The 12,264-nt window shown below is 36.7% G+C and overlaps 3 protein-coding genes and 1 long non-coding RNA gene across 5 annotated transcripts in view; 2 read left to right on the top strand and 2 right to left on the bottom strand.

The window, feature by feature from the left end:
- LOC307163322 (uncharacterized protein) overlaps positions 1-12,264 on the top strand; it is a 326,027-nt gene that overhangs the window by 85,297 nt on the left and 228,466 nt on the right. The gene's annotated exons all lie outside the window — the stretch shown is intronic.
- LOC307162833 (uncharacterized protein) overlaps positions 1-12,264 on the top strand; it is a 302,806-nt gene that overhangs the window by 99,685 nt on the left and 190,857 nt on the right. The window lies entirely within an intron of this gene.
- The window catches only part of LOC307162607 (uncharacterized protein), a 73,303-nt gene that overhangs the window by 9,711 nt on the left and 51,328 nt on the right, over positions 1-12,264 (bottom strand). Inside the window, exons 1-2 of one of the 2 annotated variants that reach the window (XM_079878051.1) lie at positions 4,035-4,070; positions 2,380-2,634 (exon numbers count right to left, since the gene is read on the bottom strand). In XM_079878051.1, coding sequence (XP_079734177.1) covers positions 2,380-2,437 — 58 coding nt within the window. In that variant the 5' untranslated portion in view covers positions 2,438-2,634; positions 4,035-4,070. Of the gene's footprint in view, positions 1-2,379; positions 2,635-4,034 lie in introns of those variants that run through there. The other variant, XM_079878052.1, reaches the window with a different exon arrangement.
- On the bottom strand, positions 8,155-9,309 carry LOC307169309. The gene is made up of 4 exons (XR_013823084.1): positions 9,163-9,309; positions 8,645-8,750; positions 8,394-8,499; positions 8,155-8,216 (listed from the first exon to the last, which is right to left on the bottom strand). It is a non-coding gene; the product is annotated as an uncharacterized lncRNA (long non-coding RNA).

Genomic DNA, 12,264 nt, shown 5'->3' with positions numbered 1-12,264 from the left:
AATGGACATGACGCCACTGTTTGTCCTGTCTGTTTAATAACTGACTGTGTCACATTAATTTCGCGTCATAAAAGCATTTTCTTCGCAAAGCGCACGTTAGTATTTGAAATTGAAAGCAACTTCTGTCGGTGATTTTCATATTTTTAATATATAAGCCAACTGCATTCCAATACATATGATGCCTTCGTAGAACATTTGTAAGTAAAATACTGGCGGACGAGACCACGCACTACAAAAGTAACATCACGCAGACCGCGCGACTCTCATATCTTGTGCAATGAAGCCCGCGAATGTCCTTGTAATTCGCTTCAACTTTTCCGAACTTTATTAAATATTATTTCTCGTAAGGTTCGAGTGGTGTCGTGTGTGTGTGTGTGTGTGTGTGTGTGTGTGTGTGAGACAGAGGAAGCAAGCAGAATACGGTTGTTTATAAGCGTCATCACGTATCTGTGTTTAAAACTAAGCTCAGACATAAATCTGAAATGATACAGAATCGTTGGAGAGAATCTATAACACAATATCACATAAATTAAACATAAACTGTTATTTCCTGTAGCCAGGTCTATATGTGTCGCGTGCCAAGTTGATGCTTCATCTGCAATACAGACTGGTTTACTCTCGCGCGTCACGTAACCAGACTATAATCGCAGCTTTGCGGTTAAAAAAAATGGCATTTCATCATATCGCGGTATTATCGCAAATGCAATTAATCGTTCAGCCCTAGTTGACAGTATAATGATTGACCGGCATTGCCTTCATAGTGTACAACAGACAAATTAAATTAAGTAGAACTTTTTATAAGTTCGGTTGACTGTATTTTATTTTGATAATGACCAGGCTGCGATGTCAAAATTAGCGGTGCTAGAACTGACATATTGTGTGCGCACGTGGGACGCCGTATATATGTGGAAACAAATGAATAATCTTATTTATGGCCATACAGATAAGAGTACATCTTAAAAAACGGTAAAGTGTCTATTTTTTATTTGTGTAAACATTAAAAATAACTACAAAAAGTCATGCCTTTTAAAAATAAAGAAAACAACAGGATGCGAGTTCTGCCGTCTCTGTCTCCTTTCTGGCGCACGTGTCCCAAAATCAACCAGAACACAGCGAATAGACTACATGACGCACAGACTTAAGAACTATAGATATATATATACAGTACCAGTCAAAAGTTTGGAAACATTACTATTTTTAATGTTTTTGAAAGAAGTCTCTTATGCTCATCAAGCCTGCAGTTAAAAAAAACAAAAAAACAAAAAAAAAAACAGTAATATTATGAAATATTATTACAATTTAAAATAATGGTTCTCTTTTTTAATATACTTTAAAATGTAATTTATTTTTGTGATGCAAAGCTGAATTTTCATCAGTAAGTACTCCAGTCTTTGGTGTCTTATGATCCTTCAGAAATCATTCTAATATGCTGATTTATGATCAATGTTGGAAACAGTTGTGCTGCTTAATATTTTTTTTATAACCTAATATATTTTTTTCAGGATTATTTGATGAATAAAAAGTTTAAAAGAACTGTATTTATTTAGAATAGAAATCTTTTGTAACAATATTCACTACTGTTCAAAAGTTTGGGAACAATAACTTTTTTTTTTTTAAGAAATTAGTACTTTAATTCAACAAGGATGCGTTAAATTGATAAAAGGTGATGGTAACGGTCCATCAACTTCTGGTGCACAGATGAACAGTTCAGTGATTTCCAGTAAATGCCACAGTTTAATTCTGTAGAATTTGCATCACAAAAATAAATTACATTTTAAAATATATTAAAAAAAGAGAACCATTATTTTAAATTGTAATAATATTTCATAATATTACTGTTTTTGTTTTTGTTTTTTTAACTGCAGGCTTGATGAGCATAAGAGACTTCTTTCAAAAGCATTAAAAATAGTAATGTTTCCAAACTTTTGACTGGTACTGTATATATATATATATTCTATCTATAGAAACCTTTAAGTGTCTACTTTTTTTATTATTTGATGTTAAATGCATTATATAAGTCACCAAGTCAGAATAAATAGCCTAGCATTTTTTCAGATGATAAAGAAAACACGACTCATAGTCTGGAGAAAGCGAAAGGCTGTTATAAATTATTTCGCGGACCACACTTTGAGAACCACTGCACTAGAGGATGCGTTCCTTCCATTCGAATGGGAACTTCTGTTATTTATGACATACAATACAACATTAATACAACGTTCCTTACAAATCTGGTTTTGCTCAAGTTTCTCAAACCTCCCTTTACTCACCATTTGTTCCCATTTCATAGTTTAACTGTGTATCTAAATGTGATGAAGTGCTTGAATGTTTCTAACATGAATGTTCTTCAGCATCATGAATGAATGAAGAATAAACACCAACCTCTTTGCTCTTCAGGATCTTCAGTGTGTTTCATTCTGCAGGGTTCTGGATCACTCATGTTCTCACTGTCCTCTTTAATAAACTCAGTCTTTGCAGATTTCAGCTCTTCCTGATGCTCTGATGCTCGTCTTCACTTGTAGCTGATGGGAATTTACAGCATTTATTGGAGAATTACAGTGGGAGGAGCTTCACTGATGATGTAATTGCAGTGGGAGGGGCTTCACTGGTGATGTGATTGCAGTGGGAGGAGCTGATCTGACAAAATAAAAAATAATATCAGTTCATGAATATGTTTTTATACTAAATATCACATCTAAGCCTTTATGTCTGTCTGAAGTAAAGTAACTGATGTATTCATGAATTTATAACTTATGCTATGGCTAACCAGAACACTCCTGCTTTTTCCATTACAATATCTCTAGAACTAAAAAAGTATATAAAACATCATATTGTCTTCCAAATATTGACAAAGGTCAGAAAAAAAACAGTTGAAAGCATGGACACAAAAATAAATGAAGAGTTCAGATGCAAGATCTAGAATGATCATCTTTATCAAGCTTGTATATTTAAATTCAGTAATTTCACTTAGGCTAAATGGCAATGGAAATTACCTATTAATTGTCATTTAAGTGAAATTACTGAACTTAAATATATATAAAATTTATATTAATATAAATATAAAAATGATCATTCTAGAAGAAAATTTCAGATGGCACTTACAGGCATCTGAATTCTTCAAATGTATCTTTGTGAGCAACAAATCCCCTCATTCTGTCGACACCAATGAAATGAGCTTTAAGTGTCAATTTACAAGAGATCTGAAGACATCAGCATAATAAATGAGGTGAAAACAGGAACTATTGTCATGAAATAAAGAGTGTTTTCAGCAGATCTGTTAATATTGATGAGCCTCAGACTATCAACACTCATTCAACAAGCCATTCAGGATCATCAGCAGATCATCTCACTTTATTCTGAGTGTTTGCTGTTAGAAACACATTATTTGAGTCAGGATACATGATAAAAGCCTGTAAAACTGCTCTATTGAAAGACAATACTGTTGGTTCTCACAACATGATAAAGATAAAACATAAAAAAAAAAAAAAAAAAAAAAAACACTAATGGCATTCATCTTTAACCACCTCATCTAAATAAGTACAGCAGCATCATGTCAATATCTAAATATATATTTTGATTTTGTAGTACATTTATTTCACTAATGTTATTAGATCAAAACCGACAATGATCCTAAAAACTATCCTCATTAAGCTCAATGTGAAGTATTTAGACATGTTCCAGTATATTAACAATATGGAGTAACACGTTTAATTTGTTAAAGATAAAATAAAATGGCAGCATCAATTCCCCTCACTCACAGATCTCAAACTTTAACTCTTGACTTGACATTCAGTAACAGTTCTCACACAAACATCGAGACAATCACACAAACGAACACAAAATCGCTCAGGTCTGAATGAACTCAACATATTCTCCTCATGCTCGCTGCTGCTGCACTAAATGTTTATTTCAGAAGGAAGACGCCAGAAAAGACGCACAAGTATCGCTGTGATCGATGAAAACAATACAGAAATGAGTCTGTCGCTTAATCAGACTGTATAAAGTGTGTGTGATGGTTGTGTAAATGTGAGAAATACCGTGAACTGCTCTCCTCAGTCCTCACCTTCTTCTTCATCTTCTGATATTTGCGGCAGACTAGTGTCTACAATGGTCTATTGCTGCCCTCCTCAGTTCATTTGAAGTATTGAAGTCATTTTTAGTAACTAAATTGAATTTTATTATATGCCGTTTCTCTATGGAGCAAATTATGTGCCATAATTGAACAAACAAATCCAGCATTTTGCAAACAAACTCGATCCGCTTTGCAAAGGAAAACTCGACTCGCAAACAAACAGAAAGCAATGTGCAAGCACAAAGGTCAGTTTGAGTGAAAATGCAGTGGAGTAACAAATATGTATTGTGTTTTACAAATATAAATAAATGAGCCAATATAATAGTACTTCACAAATATATACAAACCATCCTTCAAATTGCATGTAACCTTTGAACAAATACCAAATCTAGTGCATACAAATGCATATCTGTCTGTTATGATTGTGTGACACTTCGCTTTTTATGAGATCTCTCGGCTCGATTTTCTCACAAATACGTCCAGGCAGATTTTCTCACAAATGCGTCCAGGCAGATTTTCTCACAAATGCAGTTGAGCAACTTCCTCTTCTAAAACAGTAGATGGCGCTAAACTAGAGGCTATTTTAGCACTAGTCTTCCAGGAGAAGCACTGATTTGAAACTTGCCTTTGACTACAGCTGAGGAAAAATGACAGGTGAACGGGTGTGTTTCTGTCTTATTTGATCTATAATGAACCTTTTTGAGGTTTTCTCTTGCAAAATGTTTATTGCATATCTAGACAGAAATCCACATTAGCACTTAGTAGCACTTCACTCTCTTTAGGATAGGGGAATCTATAAGCTGAAAGCTCTACCATCATATGTTGCTTTTTGTAATTTTTTTCTGCATAGGACTCATGCGAAATTACTAAATTAGTGATTATGTCTACACTTGAACAAATCTATTTCTTTCGTTCTCCATAAATTAATGAGAACATTTCATTTAATTGAGCGGCGAGTTTCATTTGTGTGTCCAAAATAATAATTTGGGCACTGCATACGTCACAGGCAAGTTAAGAAACAGCTTCAGCCCCGGATGTTTTTTTTATAGCCCCGGATCTCAAAAAATTTAATTTATTGATCATTATTATTATTTTTTAATAATCTATCCTTCGGAATCAATCATGTATTAAAGACGATTAAAATGTGTTCAAGCCACTGATCTATATAGAATGACATGGTGGTGTCATTATATAGATCAGTGGTTCAAGCATATCAAAGTTGCTATGGTTACTCTCACACAGAGACGCACAACGTGAGCGATTTAGCTATCCAAGTTCATCTCCAGGATTTTTCAACATAAAAAAAATAATAATAATAACTTTTTAACCTTAACTGAACAGCTTCGGAGTCAGTGGAATGGTTATATTACTTATTTCGGGTTGAATCATAGACAGTAAAAGAAATGGACACAGCGACCCCATTGGATTCAACGGAGACAAAGTGAAGCCAATTAGAAACTCTTACTTCCTGGGGGTCGAGCGTACTGCGCAGACTCAAACTGAGCTCGACGACGTAGATGTGACGTGAGCAAACCGTCTGTCTTCTAGTAGCTGTGCCATGATCAATCTGAATCATTACCTTCCGAAACTTGCAGAGACGGAGAGCGTGAGTAGGAGCTGTCCATGATCTTGGAGCAGGAGAAACTTTTTGTAGGTGTTCTGATTAATTATTTTGTCATTTTGCCTCCACGTCCCCCCGATTGCCCGCAAGCTTCTCCTCCTGTCCATACGGTAATTTCCTACTATGCGACAGAGAGTCGCGTGGCTGTGACGCAATCGTTAGCCTACTTTTACAAAAACTGCTTCTACAGGGCCATAACGTAAGCTACAAGGTAATGGAGCGATTTATACATTTTCGTGTTTCTTTAGAAATAATGGACAAATGGAGTCTTTAAACGCCTCAGATGTGAAGTTATTCGCTGTCAAAGTGACGCCAAAATGAATGGGAGTCAATGGGATGCTAACAGCAGGTGGGGTTCCGCTAGCCAATGGCGGCGCCCGGGGGTACCTTCAAAATAATACAAATCCCTGCCCCCCTGGGTTGAATGGTGGTGGTTTCGCACCCCCCTGGTGCCCGAGAGCGGAAAAAACTCACTTGCAACTTTGGGCCGGCGGGTCGGCGTCAGGAAGTATCGCGTAATATCAGGTCTCGCGATGTAACGAATTGCTTGACGGTGTCGTGCCAAGGTACTTACCCCTGAAAGGAAGTGTATCCCCGGTCGCGGTAGCGCGCACGTATGCATTTCAGCAGTAAAGGCAGGCCATTGGTTTGACCAAAGTAAATTAAACTATATCACGTGAATTGTCTAAGTTGTCGTTTTACTAATGTTGTTTAATCAACGATGCTTAGCAAAGACAGCTATCACGTGGCACATCTATCAAAATAAATGCTTTTATTCTTCTGTAGGCTATAACGATCGAACTTCATTGCACTGAATTGAGAATATCTAAAGTTACTGGAAAACTAAGACGACCACGCCGTTTCAAAGCCTTTGGGTATTAAATTGTACTGAATCCCCCCTACTCCTTCCACGGTGAATTATTATCAATACCATTTAATAATGCATTGCACTTAAATAGTGGGAAATGTCATACACAAAAAGCGATTGTACAGATGATAGCCTATCATCAAGTGCTTTATTGTGTGAATACTGTACATCGTGTCTAATAACAGCAGTGAATATGGACACGTTTCTTGTTTCCTGACAAAAGTTATAGTGGGATACACATTTTTTCAGGTTGTATTTTCGACCTGACAAAATATGTATCCCCCCGCAAAAAAATCAACAGATGATGGCCTGTCATCAAGTGCTTTATTGTGTGAATACTATACATCGTGTCTAATAACAGCAGTGAATATGGACACGTTTCTTAGTTATAGTTAAGTTATAGTGGGATTTTTTCCTGACTGTTTTTAAACCTGCTATAAAAATATCCCCTCTCCATAATGCACAGATGATGGCCTATCAACGTCTCCACTTCCATTGGCGCCTGAAGAAAGCAAGGAAAGCCCCCCACCACCCATAAAATGAACATCAAACACTTACACACACCAGAACACTTATACCCCCCTTTTGCATCTAGGAATTCTTAAAGCTTAGGCCTTAAAGGAGAAGTTCACTTTTAAAATGAAAATTCTGTCATCATATAATCACCCTCATGTTGTTTCAAACCTGTATGAATTTCTTTCTTTTGCTGAACAGAAAGGAAGATATTTACCAGGCAGTTTTTGGGTCCCATTGACTTCCATAGTAGGAAAAAAATATACTATGGAAGTCAATGGGACCCAAAAACTGCCTGGTTACTGACATTCTTCTAAATATCTTCCTTTCTGTTCAGCAGAAGAAAGATATTCATACAGGTTTGAAACAACATGAGGGTGATTATATGATGACAGAATTTTCATTTTAAAAGTGAACTTCTCCTTTAACTTGAAATGAGTCTCCAGTACACTTTCAGTTTTAATGTATAATAGGATACACACAGTAGATACTGTATCCACTTTCTTCATCACTTGAATGTACAAAATAACTTCGGCCATTGTTTTTGACATGCTGTTTACATACCAAGTATTATTTTATTAATCAATCAATTATTTTAATCTGCAATTATTGTATTATTAATCAATATATTGTAAGCTATTTTTCAAGCAAAATAAAAAAGATAAGAAGACACAAACTTGGAAGGTGTGATGTAATACAACAAGATGTAATGAATACATTCCTCCAGAAAAATAATGTACAGAAAACTAAGGAGTGCAAGCAGTACACAGGAAGGCGGCATCTGTTGGTGGGCCTTGAACGCACACATGGTAGAACCACCGCAAACAAATGTCACACTGAATCTGGAAAACAAATTATTTGGATTTTTGGGTAAGAGGCTGCAAATTTTCATTCTTCTGCAATTATAGTTATATTTTTAATATACAGTAATTCATCTGGAGATAAAAGAATAATAGAATGTTTGTTAGTCATAGGTAAAATAGAAGCAATAGAATAGAAAAATCTAACATAACAATACAAGAAAATTCTTGATAACTTTATAACAAAACGTATTTCATTTCACATTTCTTAAGTTTGATTTACCCAACTCAAGTCTGTCTCAGGCCTTTCTGACCCACAGAAGTGACATATGTCTGTCAGGTCATCTTTGAAACAAAACAAAACAAAAAACACAGAGCATGCATCTATAATTCTTCATTTTTCACACTAATACTTTTTAGGTAAGTATGGAATAATTCTGGTAGCTGCATAAGATGTTGTACAGCAATTATAAGGACAATTATTTGTATTGCTAAAACATCCCCTGATAACTTATTACTCACCAGTCTCTAGGAGAAGAGTGACAGCGATTTGCAGCCTGTGCTTGATGATATCCTCTTTCGTAGCAGGAAAATCCACTGTCTCATTTTTCAAAAGGTCTTCTGCAAACTGAAAAAAAAAATTTTGACTACATTAAAAAATCATGTTACGGAGATATAAATCTACTGTCAGTGAATAACTTAACTAGTCTTAACTAAACAATGGTCATACTATAATGTGAGGGTGAGGACACTGCTCTGAATAGTAAACATACTTTCAAGGCAAAGACTCCACATGAGGTACCATCCGATTGTTTGGGATGTGGGACTGTGTCACATGTCCACCTTGAGACATTGCATCCCTTGTTTCTCATGAATGCTCTGAAGAAATAAAATAACAATACAAAAAATATTATGATTTGCAATTTTGTCACACACAGTAGGGGTCAATGCCACCAGGTATGCATTTTTAAACCGTACAAAAACAAAAGTCTAATAAAAACTACCAAAGATTCACATTTATGTTATCACATTTAGTTTTTTTGTTAGATTCGTAGCTTTTCACATCTTTATAGAGCTCCTCGGTGGATAGGTGATAACTTGTGGGCTGTGTAAAGAATGACAAGCTCTAATGGCTCTAAGCTCTAATCCTGTGCTGCCAACTACTCCTTTTCTCTTTTATGATTATTTTGTTAAAATGTTATAATTAAGTTTTCTTATTGACAGTGGACATACTAAACTAAATGTTTAAATGGCAATAATGCTGAAGTTTAATTTTTACAGCTATCCTTACCTTGTTGTTTCAAGACATGTTTTTACGTCTTGCTTATGCTGCGTTCACACCAAACGCGAAAATGCGTCAAAATTCGCGCCTGCCGCGTCTAGTTATACGTGTGACCACTTTGTGTGCATTCGCGCGTCAAGAGCGAAATTGACGCGCGTAAAATCAAAAAATGTACGCGCGTCACGCGCGTCAAAGGCGAAGTCCGGGGGCGAAAGTTTCGAAAGCTGTTGGCGGCCATCTTTTTTAGATGTTTATCGAGCATTAGCATTAGCAATAATCGAGAGAGTCACCGCTCTTATATGCTCTGGAGAGCAGAAACAGCTGCGTAGGGGACATCGTCGCTGTACTCGGGTCCACCAAAACCTCCGGAGGGTTTCAGGAGTTTCACAATTTGCTCCAGGAGGTAGGTTTGGTGGACCTAACGGTGAGGACGCTGACGAGGACAGCGTAGGCCGTATAAAGCCTCGGCCTCGAGTGGTCTCTGCATGACGAGCCCGCGCTGTACAGTCCGGCGCGAGGTTCACCCTCTCCCGCACCTAATCTGTCATTTATTTTTGTTTTGATAATAAATGGAGCCAGCCTCCAAAAGTGAAACCTGTCCTGTGATTTTTTTGAAAAGTTTTTATACACTTAATTGTGTTTGGTGTCTTTACATTAGATTAATAAAGCTTCATATAGGCTAATCTAGAATAGATATGGAATAAATAGCATTCAATACAAATGAGTAGGCTATCTCTCATATTGAAATCGAGTTTTTATGTGAAAGATTTGCTTTGTTGTGCATTTTAGTCATATTACTAAATTTATTGAGGCCAAACAAAATAACATTAAACTGTCACCACGTGACAGTAGCAAGCAGGCAGGCTCCTGATTGGTTAAGGGACCGTTCGGTATTTATGGAAGGGGCCACCGGAGGAAAATAGGGGAGGGTCATGTCTTTTTATTCTTTGTTGAGGGGAGGGTCATCCAACTTTTTTTTAGTCTAGGGGGAGGGTCACCCAACTTTTATATTCATGAAAACAGCAACATTTCAAAGTGGCATGTTTGGTGCTATTTTTTTTCCATTTAGCTCCATGTTGATCTCGCGTTATCAGCCCCCCTTCGATATCAGATGGGTCTGACCCAACAAAAATCCAGTTTGGGCTGTTTTGACAGTGCGCGTGCACTAGTTCGCGCTTAGAAAAAGTGCATCATGTCAGAACAGAATGCCAAAGAAATGTTTACCCGGCAAAGCTTTAAAGCACGAGCAAATAATGAACTTTTGTTAAGTGCACAGTGTCCTGTGAGTGTAACTCTACCGCTGCATTAACATGTGATGTGAACGTACATCGAGTTTTACAGTATTGGGACTGAGGCGCCAGAACTGCAGCTGATAGAATGAGCGCTGTAGCGCGATAGCCTACTGCATATTTTAGTTTCCATTCTTATTTTGTTTCCACGATGTGTAAGATGTAGGGCTACCACATATTTAAATTACTATTAGTATTATTTAAGTTAACATAAAATACATAGACCTACACCACAAAAACTAGTTGAGGATAAATTCGTTCAAATTCGGCGATTCCAGTGTTATGGACGTGACATTTGCAGTCAAAACTTAAAATAAAAATTCTCAGAAAATGCATTTAATACCAATATTTTGAAACGTCTGAAAGGACTCAAGACATTAGAAAAATATCAGTCTACACATGTGTTTTATATTTAATATGAGGGAAATATACATGTGACGTGACACAAAAAGTCTTTAACTTTTAGGTGGCAAAATATTTTTTAGTAATTCTATAAATTACACTGTGCAAACCAAAAGATATATACCCACCGGATGAATAAAGATCGGCCTCCACAGATAATAAAATATTATAATATTTTTATTTTATTTTTCGTGTTCGCATTTATGTGAAAAAAAATAAAATAAAAATGTTACGGGCGTGACAGTTCTCCATTACGGACATGACTGCTCTGAAGCGACTTTAAAAATTTCACAGAGACCTCAAACAGAAAGCACAAAGCCTTTCTTTAAAGTGAATTTCGTTTTTTTATTAATTTTATCTTAATTTTAATCAATTTTTCATCTGGATTTAATAAATAAGAAGTAGTCTAAATATAGTAGAAAATAGATAATCATGACACGGAGGCGCGGGCGAGTGAACTGGATCTTGTCTCATAAATGAACCGAAACTCAGAGTAAGGTAGGCTATGCTACTTGCCTCACAGACCTGAGAAATATATAGAAAGCTTGAAATGTCTACTTTTAAACAGAACAATTCATAACGAAAGAAAACAGACTGCTTTCTCCTTATGAAATGTGCATTTCTGAGAAGATCGCGACACATCGTCAACTTCATCTTTGCAGTAGACACAGAAAACACTTGTTTATTAATAAACAATTAAAATGTCTCCTTGCTATATTTGACATATTAATAATCATTACTTTTGCCGGTTCTTTGTGACAGCTTTTAGATGCTTTGTTGGCAGCGCCACCCACATGTTGAACGAGTCACACCGCATCAGCACCGAAAACATGATTTTTTTCAAATCTAAAATCAAAAATCGTGATACGAACCGAATCGTAGGTTTGGTCTATCGTTACAGCCCTAGTAAGATGCGAAAGCAAGAGTTTATGGTTTAAAAACAAACAAACAATGGCTATCTGAACATCTTTGCCAAGGCAAACCAGTACAGAATTAGGCTAATCAATAAATTATCGGGGAGGGTCATGCCTTTTTTCACAATCATTTTGGAGGGTCATAGAAAAATTTATTGCTGGCGAAGGGAGGGTCATGTCTTTTTTGACAACAGATCTCAAAACTCCTCCGGTGGCCCCTTAAATAAATAACGAACAGTCCCTAACGCGGCGCGAATTGACGCAGAAGTTCAGATTTTTCAACTCGGGCGGCAGACGCGAATTCGCGTCAAACGCGTGATGCACAAAAAGCACAATTCGCGCTTGACACGCAAAACGCGCCAGACGCTCAATTCGCGTCATTCGCGCGAACTAGACGCGCGAATGAGGCGAATTCGCGTCTACCGCGCCGCGCTAAACGCCTCATTCGCGCCGCAAGACCTCCAGACGCGCGTAAACGCGTCTTACCATTGACTTAACATTGAAAT

The sequence above is a fragment of the Squalius cephalus genome (genome assembly GCF_949319135.1).
Source record: "Squalius cephalus genome assembly, chromosome: 1".
Taxonomy (NCBI): Eukaryota; Metazoa; Chordata; class Actinopteri; order Cypriniformes; family Leuciscidae; genus Squalius; species Squalius cephalus.
This window is presented reverse-complemented; position numbering and strand designations above follow the sequence as displayed.